General features: G+C 29.8%; 1 protein-coding gene and 1 pseudogene across 1 annotated transcript; both read right to left on the bottom strand.

Moving 5' to 3' along the window:
• Positions 1 to 309: 309 nt before the first annotated feature.
• LOC133031153 (E3 ubiquitin-protein ligase RING1-like) lies at positions 310 to 2,024 on the bottom strand. The gene is made up of 2 exons (XM_061104567.1): positions 912 to 2,024; positions 310 to 566 (listed from the first exon to the last, which is right to left on the bottom strand). Exons 1-2 carry the CDS (start codon positions 1,783 to 1,785, stop codon positions 520 to 522), a joined length of 921 nt encoding a protein of 306 aa, XP_060960550.1. The 5' UTR covers positions 1,786 to 2,024; the 3' UTR covers positions 310 to 519.
• Positions 2,025 to 2,028: 4 nt separating this feature from the next.
• On the bottom strand, positions 2,029 to 5,611 carry LOC115723877 (uncharacterized; annotated as a pseudogene).
• Between the last annotated feature and the right edge of the window lie 7,485 nt (positions 5,612 to 13,096).

Genomic DNA, 13,096 nt, shown 5'->3' with positions numbered 1-13,096 from the left:
CTTGCATTTACTCTTAATCTTGTGTTTGTATTGATTACTTTGGAGAAATTTAGTGTCAAATTTCTCACATAATAGACAACATAGACAATATAGGCTATATATGGATATATTTTATTGATTATTATATATTTTCTAATTTAAATAAATACTTTCACCTCTTGCATTATCGAGTATTATGCATAGAAATTGTATTTTATAATTGCTCATATATGATTAAGTTTAACAATAAGACGTTCGGATTTCAAATTGAGACGTAAGTAAGATGATGTATGACGTATAATATCCATTTTTGTGTGAGGACGTGTAAAATTAATCACATGATTAATAGATTTCATAAAAAGAAAAATGAGGTAAAATGGAAAACTAAGCATACTAATAATAAAAAAGAAAGTTGTAGTTATCACTAATTAGACTAAGTACAAATTCTCTGCTATAATCACGAACTTAATTATATATATCAACTAACTTATACAAATTTCCTGGAATCAAAAATCTCTACAAAACTTATCATCAGATTATTCATTGGCTGTCCAGATCAGTATATTCAATCAGAGCTGCAGCAACACCTAGATCAAAACGAAATTACAACCATTATTAGGAGTACTATATATAAAGAGTGAAAAAAGAATTTTAATTTTTTCTTTAAACAATTATATAATGCATGGCATATTCTGTGTAAGTACTTAATTAAATCATATTTATATATATAAATCTGTAAAGAAAACAACCACTATATAATCAATTTGCGTAACTAAATAATGATCGAATTAATGATCTTGATATCATGGAGTCACAAATGAAGGATATATATAGACTTGATCTGTTAAATACAACAATACTAACTACAAGATTAATAGCAAGAACAACTAAATTAATAATATTCCAATATAATAACAAGAATTAATAATTACCATTTCCGTGTCTCTTGGGTTTCCATTTGGGAAAATAAAGAGTGGCAGTAAGTTTCTTATCTGCATCAAATCGTGCCAAAATAGTAATCTTTTCTGGGCTAATATCTTCAATTTTCATAAAAGAATGATAGTCGAAACAACCATCGCCATTACCATCATTATCACAGTCACAACGGACGTGAACTTCAACTGCGACATTTATCACTGGCTGCAACAACTCCTTCCGACACAAGGGGCATTGACCGGAGCGGTGAGACCACTCGAGTACACAACTCTTATGGTACACATGACCGCATATTAACCTGGTCATATCCTCGCCTATTTTGAAATTTTCCAAACACACACTGCAAATATTTGAGGTCTTCTCCTCCACAGCCTTACTCGTCAGGTTGTCCACGTTCGATTCGAATGAGGGTTTCCTCTCTAATTTCTCTATGAATGAATTTAATTTTCTTACAACAGGAGCAAAGATTCGACCTTGATCAGCAGGAATAATGTCTTTCTCAGGTCCAATAGTTGCAGAATAAAGTGTGAATGCATAGACAAATGCATAGCGCTGGAGATACGATAGGAGAAACTCGAAGGGGTTGTTACGTATTTCTTGTCTTTGTGTGGACCAGAAATGGCGGAATGAAGCATAGAAGATCCCACGGCTAAACGGGTCAATTATTGCTGTAGGAGCAGTACAAGAAGATGATGATGGTTCTTGATGATGAGTAGTTGTTGACTGTGGAGGTTCTTGAGATTCTTGATCATAGAACTCATCATTGTGGTGATCGAGACCAAACATCGGAATAATGTTGTGGCCGGAGTTGGAGCTAGAGTTGTTGATCATGTCGCCGGCGCCGGTCGAGAGATTCAAGGTTGGAGACATTAATTTATTAGGTTTTGGGAGAAATGTGAGAGTGAAAAGATTGAATGGGGAAGAGAGACTATGTACGAATATATATATATATATATATATAGATAAATATATACTCCTTAATCTTATGAGAGATCACCTCAACTCTTCACTCCTCTTATTAAATAACGTTTAATGACTTTACCAGCTCAAATTCATCAGAACCAAAATAATACGGATTTTTTTTTACACTGATAAATATTTATACTATTTAATATTTACAAAAATACTATTTATAAGTTTACTAATTATAAAAATACTGAGGCCTCACTCACTTGTGAGCAGCCTTATTGGATGCATTTCGAACAAGCATCCCCACTTAGTTGAGTGTTATTATAACCAATAAGCCAACAACGAATATTAATGCAGATTATTTCTATTTTAAAATGATTAATTTTATTTTATTTTTAAATGTGGAGTTCGTGCACACATAATTTAACGCGAATAAATGTAGGTACAACATAACTCTATACAGTACACTCACCAATAGTTCATTTTGCAATTCAATGTTTCATAGGGAGAAAATTTACATTTTTTTCCTTTCACACACATGCAGTCACAAAAAAAGACCTCGTAACTAGCTGCACTTTTCTTTCCCATAAAATCATATATTTATCTATAATTATGAGGTGGCGATTTATCACAAAATTGTTATCTGTATTTGTATTTTTGTGATTAACTAAATATAACATGTGGAATATAATATGATGACCTTAAACTTAAACTTGTCACTAAAGTTGTGAACCAAACATATTGTCATTAAGTGGCAAATGATTTAATTTGAGAATTTGAAAGATTTTAATACATATATACTCATGATAAAAAATCTAAACATATTATTAATTTTTCTATTATCAAGATAACTAAATAACCAGGACCGTCTTAAACATTTTGGAGGCCCTGTTCCAATCTTAAATTTTAGGCCCCTAATAAAAAAAAAAACTATTTTATTATAACAATTCTTATTTATTTCATTACAACTTTAAGTAAGTATCAACTTTCTATCTAAAAAGGCCATTCTTCGCACACTTTTTGAGACGAATTGATCAACCATCTCTTCATATTTTACAGTTTCTAAAACATCATTTTCAATTGCGATCAATGCTAATTCATTAAGTCTTTCTTGTAACATGGTAGACCGCAGGTAGGACTTTAACAACTTCAATTTCGAAAAACTTATTTCTGCAAAAATAACTGTCACAAGAATAGTCAATAAAATTCTGTATGCAATAATTGTATTAGGAAAATAATCTACGCATTTCAAAATTCCAATATATCAATAGCTCTCATTTTTTCCCTAGGTAAGATTTCTTTAACTCCACATATAATTTATTTCCATCAATATCATATTGTTCATTATGTTTCAATGCCTTTTCAAAATGACTACAACAAGACTTCAAACATGTATTGTCTAATGATTGGAGCTTATCATAAGTAAACAAAAACCAAAAATATTTTCATATTCTTCATATTGTTCAAATCGCTTAGTAAGAGAAACAATGGCTTGATCAACAAGGTAAAAAAAATAATTAATTCTAAAAGATTCTTCTCCTGATAACTCAATAGATGGGGTATTCAAATTCTCATCAAATTGTCTTTTTCTTCTAATTGTGCGTCTTTGAGGAAAAATTGGATCAATATTCATATCAATAGCAATTTTCTTAGCACTATTCAAGGCATCATAAAAACCTGTTTCTCTATATTTTTCAAAAAAATAAATTAACCCTTTTATTTTTTCCATAGCAACATCAATAAGCATATCTTTTGATTGTAAAAGCTTGCTAACTAAATTAATAGCAGATAATATTTCAAACCAAATAATAATTGCTATTAAAACTCAAAATCTCCAAGCTCATTTGTCGCTAAGGATTTTGTTTCACTTCTTATTTAAGAATCAAGTTCATCTTTTTCTGACACTTCAAGTAAAGCTTCTCTAAAGTCTGATATTTGAAATCTTATAGCTTTAACACTATCTACACGACTTTCCCAACGAGTGGATGACAATGATTTTGGAGTCAATCCTTTCACATTATCTTTCAAAATTTTCCATCTCTTAGTAGAATTGGCAAAAATTGTATATATGCGCTGGATAACTCCAAAAAAATCTCTAGCTTTACTACATGATTCAGCCATGTCACATAATGTCAAATTAAGACTATGACTTCCACAAGGAGTATAAAAGGCTCTTGGATTTATGGCTAATTTTTTTTTGTACACCTTGATGTTTTCCCTTCATATTTGACCCATTATCATAACTTTGTCCTCTCACATCAAATATGTCAAGATTAAGTTTTTTCAACTCAGTTTGTAAAACATCAAAAAGTCCTTGACCAGTTGTATCATTCACATTTAAAAATCCTAAAAAAGATTCTTCAATGTTAACCAAATGTGAAGAAACATCCACATATCTCAATATTAAGGACATCTGCTCTTGATGACTAACATCAGGAGTACAATCAAGTATCACAGAAAAATACTTTGCTTGTTCAACTTTTTTAATGATTTCAGTTTTGATTGTAAAAGCAAGCAAAAGTATTAACTCATTTTGGATGTTATGTCCAAGATAATGATTGTGAATATCATCATTTGTGATGCGTTTAACATGTTCTTGGACAACAGGGTCAAACTCTGCCAACATTTCAATTAAACCCAAAAAATTTCCATTACTATTTTGATAGAATTTCTCATTAGAACCACGAAAGGTCAAGTTATGTTTAGCAAGAAATTTTACTATTAAAATAATTCTTAGTAAAACTTTTTTCCAATGATCTTTTTCTTTTTCAATTTGCCTTTTAGTAGTTTTATCAATCGTTTGATTCTTTTTAAGCCTTAGACGCAATTCATACCAAGTGGTCATATATTTAACATGTTCCATGCTAATCTCATGCTCTTTAAGTCTTTCACCAATATGTGCCCAATCACTAAAGCATTCATTTGTTAACATGCCTCTACCAATCCCACTTTTAAAAACTTTGCAACAAAAACAAAATACTTTATCTAACTCTTTTGAATAAACAAGCCAATCTCGATCACACTTCTCTCCATTTGATAAAACTCTAGTATACAAATTAGCAGTGAATCATCTAAAAAATTTAGTTTTAGAACCACTCATAACAGAATAATTTCTTTTTGGACCCTTCAACACTAATAAATCAATCATTTTTTAATCAAGAGCATCCAAATTTCTTGGATCAAATATATCAAGCAAATGTTCAAATGGGTTTGATTGCTCTGCATTGTTATCATCATTATCCTCTAAAACATCTTCGTTTTTAAATGAATTATTCAAATGATCATCATCACTATTTGTAGTATATTTATGATTTTGATTTTCCATATTATCATTTTTAAATGACTCATCACTATTATTTTCCACATTAGCATTTTCAATAGGCACATCACCTCTATTTTCCACATCAACACTTTCATTCTGATTCTCAATACTAACATTTTCATTAGGAACCATATTTTCAGGAATTTCAACATCAACAATGTCATAATTATGATTTTCTAAAGAAACTAATGGTTCTTTTATAATAAATTTATCAAGAGCTCCTTTTTGAGATTGAGTTAACTCCTCAATTTTTTTTTCTTACGTTTTTCATACCCAGACTCATGTTTTCTAATATTGGGAGACATAGTAAAAAAAAGAACTAATATAATATTTCAAAGAACAATCAAGAGAGTAATAATTAAATTAGAAATAAATAAAAGAACAAAAGAACCTGGTATTTGTTGCTATCATAAATTTAATATCGCCAATTGCCCAATACCACAATCACCAAGTGACAAAAAAATAACAAACCAACAACCAAGTGAAAGCTCCAATCTAAAAAACACACATATATATATATATATAAATATTATAGAGATTAGAGAAAGAGAATATACATAAACAATATATATACATTATGTAACATTTATATTATATAATATATAATATATACCTGACTTTTTTTTATGAGAATTGATGGCAGTTAAAAACTAAAATTGATTTAAAAATATAAGAAAGGAAGAGAATGATACTAATTTTTTTAAAAAAAAGAATGAGAGAAAGAGAAAGAATGAGATAAAAATGGGAATGTTAATTGTGTATTTATATAATAATTGTACATAACATTAATATTAACGTTATGCTATGGAAAACTACCAATAACAACCTTTCCTATTCTCAATATTAATTAACATTTTTTATATTTTCAAAAAAAAAATATAATAACAATAATAATAATAGTCCCCTATTATTTTGGGGCCCTGTGCAACTGCCCAGGTTGCACAGGCTATTAGCCGCCCTTGTAAATAACAACAATAAAACAACACAATAACACCCTTATAAACTATAAAATAAATAAGTATATAAATAAATGAAAATAATGTTTTTCTCTCACTTCAAATAACTTGACAAATTTTAAAAAAAGTAAAACGATGATAGTATGAAATATATCTCATCAGTTAATGTCATATATATACTTAAAGCAAAATAATTAATATGTGAACGGTATTGGAAAACGTTAATATTTTTTATATTAATTTGGATCACAATATTTATGTAAATAAATCAATATTAATGTGCTTGTATGTAAATTTCCCAAAAAAATAACTTAAAACAACTGGATCACCTTTATAACAACTAATTGTATTTTTTTTTCTTAAAAAAAAATTCTACATCAAACCCACAACACGCTGACAAAAAACAAAACAACAACAAAATGTGTCAAAAATAAACTAAAAATATACACAAGAACAACTGTATATAAACCCAAAATTATCATTAAAAAATAACTCAACTTTAATATGCAAATAAATTAGACATAATATATTGAGTCAACAACCTAATAAATACAAAAATAATTTAATAAAATAAAAACACCTACAAAATATTACTTATAACACACCATAAAAACTAAACATATATTATAAATATATTTGTATTACTGTTACGTTCTTTAATTTATAATAATATATTTTTATATAATTTTAGATTAATGTTTAGTTTCAAATGTGTATTTTAGGTTGATTTTAAGTTTATTTATATTTTAGGTTAATTTAACGATTTTTTTTTTTTTTTGCTGGGTAAAATTAATGTAATGAGTTTATATTAATGATTTGTACTTATTTTTTTTTTTTGAAACGTATCACCGTGAATAAATTTTTATTGTTATTAAACTATTAGTTAGTTGATTTGGAGTTGTTATCTAGTTGTTTGTTAGTTGTTCAACATATATTAAAATGTTTTTTTACATGCAAATAACTAACAAACAATTAAACATATATTCATTTTTTTTATTGAACAACTAATAAATTACAACTGAATAACAACTCCAAAATCAAAATTTAAAATATATACCATATAAACAACGTAAAAATACCATAACATCAACTCCCGCAGTGTGTCATTCCAATATGAAACAACCAACAAAAACCTCAAAAACGACATATATCAATTTTATTTTGCGCCAACCTAAAATAAATTACAAACCAACAAAAAATTAACACATCATCAATCTTACACTAAACAAATTTAGAAACTAAATTACAAAACGACAAAAAATAATACCACATCAGTATCTAAATGCATGATTTTTAGAGGCATTAATATAACTAAAAAACTACCACATTAACAATATCACACACCAACGAGTCCAACATATATCACAAACTAATCTAATTTGCAATGTATACTAATTATTTTAGAAAATATGAAGTATTTATTTGTAGTATTAAGAGGCTCAAAGTGAAACAAGTGTTAAGTATATAATGTTAGAAAATTAATAATATACCCAAGATCTATTTGTATATAACATAGAACACAATAGTAATATATAATAATTAGGTATGTGTACCTGATTGATCCATAGCAATTATCTCTGTTTGATCCACAGCAGTTACTCCAATTTAATAGTGCAATACTATCAACTAAGTCTTCCTCCCTAGATCTCTAAATCAGAAGCAGTTTTATTTATCTGACTATCAAAAGGTATACAATTGTGATGAGACAATATGTATTTATAGAGTTAGGGAGGGGACTTAGCTACAAAACCCTAGTTGGGCTGGGCCTGCTCATCAAAGGCTTCAGTCAACTAGAAAAGCCCACACTTCTGCTTCACCTAGACTTTACACACAGATGCTAAGCCCATTAACAATTGATCACCAACAACATGGGCTAACACAGCAAAGAACTATCCAATCAACCCAAGTTTTAATAAAACCAATAAAACTTAATGTAAGCCCAAATAAAAAGTCTAACATTCTCCCACTTGGGCTACATTAATTTTAATACATATATATTATATATCAAAATAATTTTATTTGAAAACGACTCATGGGTTGAATAACAAGAAAACATTTGTGGCCACTTTAAAAAATGATAGTTCTCTGATAGCATCTCAACATACCGGTCCAATTTAACCTTTGATAATGAACTATGACAATCATATTGTTTTTAACTCAACAAAAGACATTCATAATCACAAATACCAAAGTATTAAATCGACATGGTCAATAAGTCTAAGAAAGGTGGTAAGGAATTATGTTCAACATGTGATCAATTTAAAATAACATAATATCCTTATCAGTCCTCAATTTCACTGATACCGTGATGCTTAATAAATAAGCCAGTGAAATTCATCATACACCACTTAAAATAAGTTAGTGTCACTAAATATGCTTAAAGAATTAAGCCAACAACATATCATTGTCATTAAGCAAATATACTTAAAATACAATGATCACAACAAGATATGAACTACATGCTTTCAATTCAATCATTCTCGAGAATATAACAAAACCTAACTGAAAGCATAAACATCCAATAATCAAAAAGTATTGGCCCACAAAGTAGTTCATAACATCAACAAGTAAATTAAATATAAATGTAATCTCAAAAGATAAAATAAGAAACTCCCACTAACCCAAAGGAACAAAAGATTATAAAATGCTCATATGAACAACATGTAATCAAACAATATGGCACTTAATCCTTTGGTTAGAGGATCTGCTAACATCAACTTGGTCTTTCAATATTCTATCACAATGTCTCCTTTCTTGACCAAGTCTCTAATAGTGAGATACTTTATTTCCATATGTTTAGAAGCACTACTAATCTCATTATTCTTTGAAAAGAAAACAACAATATTATTATCACAATAGATTAGTATAGGAGAGGAAATAGAATCAACTAGTCGTATCTCTAAAATCAAATTCTTTAACCATAAAGCTTGCAAAGATGCCTCATAACATACGACAAACTCAACATATATAGTAGATGATGTGATTAAAGTCTATTTAACACTTTTTCAAGAAATAGCAAGACTAACAAAAGTGAAAATATAGCCGAAGTTGACTTTAAATCATCTACACAACCACCAAAATCAATCAATAACCAACAACTCGAAGATTGTCAACATGCTTATACACGAGCATAAAACTCTTCGTTCTTTGCAAATATCTCAAAACTTTCTTGGCTGCAACCCAACGATCATGGTCAGGATCAGATAAATATCTCCCAAGAACATCGACCATGAAAGCAATGTCAGGTCTAGTGCAAACCTAAGCATACATCAAACTCCCTACTACATTTGCATATGGGATATTCTTCATTGCTTCTCTTTTTAAGTCGTTCTTGGGACAATGTTGCTTAGTAAATTTGTCCCTTTCAAAATAAGAACGAATCAGCTTTACACAAATCCATGTTGAACCTTTTGAGCACACGATTAATGTAAGCTTCTTGAGGTAAGCCAAGAAATTTTCAATTCTTATCATGATGAATCTCAATCTCCAAAACTAAAGATGCCTCTCCAAGATCTTTCATATCAAAATTGGTAGACAGAAAACTTTTGGTCTCATTTAGTAATGACAAATCACTGCTGGCAAGTAAAATATTATCTACATAAAGAACAAGAAAGAATATGATGACTCCCACTGATCTTCATATAAATACACTAGTCAAACTTGTTCTCGATGAAACCCAACAGTGTCACAACCTTATCAAACTTCAAGTACCACTGGTGAGATGCTTGTTTGAGACAATAAATAGATCATTTCAATTTGCAAACTAAATTGTCATTTCTATTTTCCTCGAAGCCTTCAGGTTGACACATATAGACTTGCTCACTCAATTCTCCATTCAGAACAACAGTTTTAACGTCCATTTGATGCAACTCTAAATCAAAATGCGCAACTAAGGCCATAATAATTTTGAATGAATCTTTAGTGGAAACATGTGAGAAAGTTTCAGTGTAATCAATACCTTCTCTTTGAGTAAAGCCTTTAGCCTCTAAACGCGCTTTAAACCTTTTCAATCTGTCCCCTTTTTATCCCTTTTAGTTTTTAAAATCCACTTACAACCTATTGGTTTGAAACCATCAGGTAATAGAACTAACTTCCACATATACATTATGTTTGTCCATGAACTTAATCTCATCATCCATAGCTTCTATCCATTTTGAAGAATGTGGACAATTGGGTGCTTCACTATAAGTAAGAGGTTCCACAAAATGACCAAGATCACATTCACCTTCTCCAAGGTAAATAGATTTATCATCACACCTTATTGACATCTTTTGTCTTTGAGATCTCCATATAGGAGGTACTTCTGGAATAACCTCTATTTGTTGACCACCATTTTGAATGACATATTCCACAATTGGAATTTCTTCAATAACAGGATCTTCATTAACAACAAAACCTTCTTCAATAATAGGTTCCTCATCAATAGTAGGACCCTTGTCATCTTAGATATTAGGAGCAATATATTCATCAGCAATGGGAGTGTTATCAACTAGAGTAAGAATAAGACTGCTATTATTATCATCTCTTGAAAAAGAGATAGGAATAAAATTTCCTTTAGATGACTCCCCCATTTCAAGAGATGGTGAAGTAATATTTTCAGCAACATCAAATTCCAGAAATTTAGCAGTCTGAGATTCAACAATTCGCGTACCACGAGTAGGACAGTAAAAGCGATATCCTTTTGAGCGCATTGGATAACCAATGAAATAACAACGATTTGTTCTCGAATCTAACTTTTTCAAATTAGGATCATAAATCCGTACTTCAGCTGGACAACCCCATACATGAAGATGATTTAGGCTAGGCTTTCTCTCAATCCACAACTCAAAAGGATTTTGGAAACAGATTTACTGGGAACACGATTTAAAATATAAGTTGCAGTCATGAGTGCTTCACTCCATAAAAACTCTGAAAGATTTGTTCTACTTATCATGTTTCTGATCATATCCATGAGAGTGCGATTTTTCCTTTCAGCAACGCCATTTTTCTCAGTGAACCTGACATATTGTATTGAGAAACTACACAATGTTCTGGAAAATATTCAGCAAAAGGCCTCATGTGTTGTTTAGATTCTATATAACAACGAGAATATTCTCCTCCGCGATCAAAATGAACAAATTTTATGACTCTTCCCAATGATTTCTCAAGAACATTTCGAAAGATTTTAACTTTATCAAAAGCGTTGGATTGTCTCTGATCAGGTAGGTGAGGCCATAAGAAGAAAAAACATCGATAAAAGTTATAAAATACTTGTTGCTGCACAACGTGTTGGAATAAGGTTTACTGATGTTAGTGTGGATAATCTCTTATAAAGAGTGACTATAGTGAGCAGTCTGCTTTCTTATTTTAGTCAATTTTTCACCAGTACAATCAGCACAAGTATCACAACCAGAAACATCAACAGGAGAAAGAATTTTAGCTAGAAGTAATCGATCAATTCTTTATTTAGAAATATGACCCGATTTATCGTGCCAGAATAATAAGGATGTTATCTTAATATAAGATTTCTTATCCACAATATTCACAATATTGAAAAAGGAAGCTAAGGAAGTCAATGATAATTTGAAAAGAATATCAGAGTAAAAACAGTTTCCAATTATTCGGAGTCAAACATAATGTCAACACTATAATTGGCAAAACGAAAAGAAAACCATTGTTTAACTAAAAGCGGAAGCGAAACTGAATTACTTTAAAAGTAGGAATCAAGAAATTACTGTTCAAAACAATCTGAACACTAAACTGTAATTCAAGAATAAGTGTGCCAATATAGATAACATCAACTCTAACATAAGTGCCACTTTAAGCTTTGACTCCCTCTCACTTATCTTCTGAGATCCCTTAGCCCCTGGTTGTGGTTGCTTCTTTTCATATTTTCTTTATCCTTTGTTGGGCTTGAGTTGAGAAACAAAGTGAGAAGACTCATTCTTCTCATTTTGTTAGCTTGCTTTGCTTAACTTTATACTGAGAAATAAGGTTACTAACACTTTATATTTTACTATAAGTGTTTAGGTTGTCTTGATAAGGCTGAAAGAGGCAGGAAGTGCATGAAGAACTTGAAGAATAGTGTAAAAGTCGGGAAGAGGAATATTATAATCTTTCAACCTGTACTGAACATTAATAATTTTTAAAATAAAACCTCGCACTCCTTTGATTTATCATACTGAATGGTTGTCATTGCATTCATAATATGTCCAACTGCAGCGATTTCACTAGTGTGAAATAGTTTTTCTTTGCTTTGAAATATTCATTAGCATTTGTGGTGTTTAGCAAACCACCAAAAGATGTTCAGGAATTAAACGTTTCACAGCAATGAGACTAAGATGATTTGAATTTTTCCAATGTGCATGAAGAATTTTCGGGCAACAATTCTGATATTAGAATAAGATCGTGATTTTTTTTTTTTTTTTTTTCTTCTCGAAGGCATAAGTCCAAATCTATTATGCCTAAATTAATTTTCACATCTCGTTTCCATGTCTTAAAGTTGGAAGCATTCATAATTCAGATGAAAACGTTATTGTTGTTCGTAGAAAGGAGACCGAAAAATCCAAAAAAATAAAACTTGAATAAGCAATATGAGCGATGCATTAGAAAATATTGTAGAGTCAACTGGTCATTATAAACTCCACTTTGGGGTGAGAATATAACACACACATGATCTACCTTCATGAAGTTAACAACAAAGAAAAAATACATATCATTTAAGAATTTTATTACCTTTGGGCAAATAAATTTCTTAAAAATATGTATTAATTCAAGCAAAAAATAATAATAAATTTATATATTTAAATTATTACCTTTGGACAAATAATTAAAATATATACATTTAATATTAACTCACTTCATGGAATGTGAACTAATATATGTAAATACTACCTTTGGGCAAGTAATTACACATATAGTCAACCAAAAGATATAATATTTTCTTCAACATGTGAAATTTGGTGATAAAACAATCATTGAAAATTAATAATTTTCAACCAAATTTCCAAAAGAG

This window comes from Cannabis sativa, chromosome 9 (assembly GCF_029168945.1).
Source record: "Cannabis sativa cultivar Pink pepper isolate KNU-18-1 chromosome 9, ASM2916894v1, whole genome shotgun sequence".
NCBI classification, from domain to species: domain Eukaryota; kingdom Viridiplantae; phylum Streptophyta; class Magnoliopsida; order Rosales; family Cannabaceae; genus Cannabis; species Cannabis sativa.
This window is presented reverse-complemented; position numbering and strand designations above follow the sequence as displayed.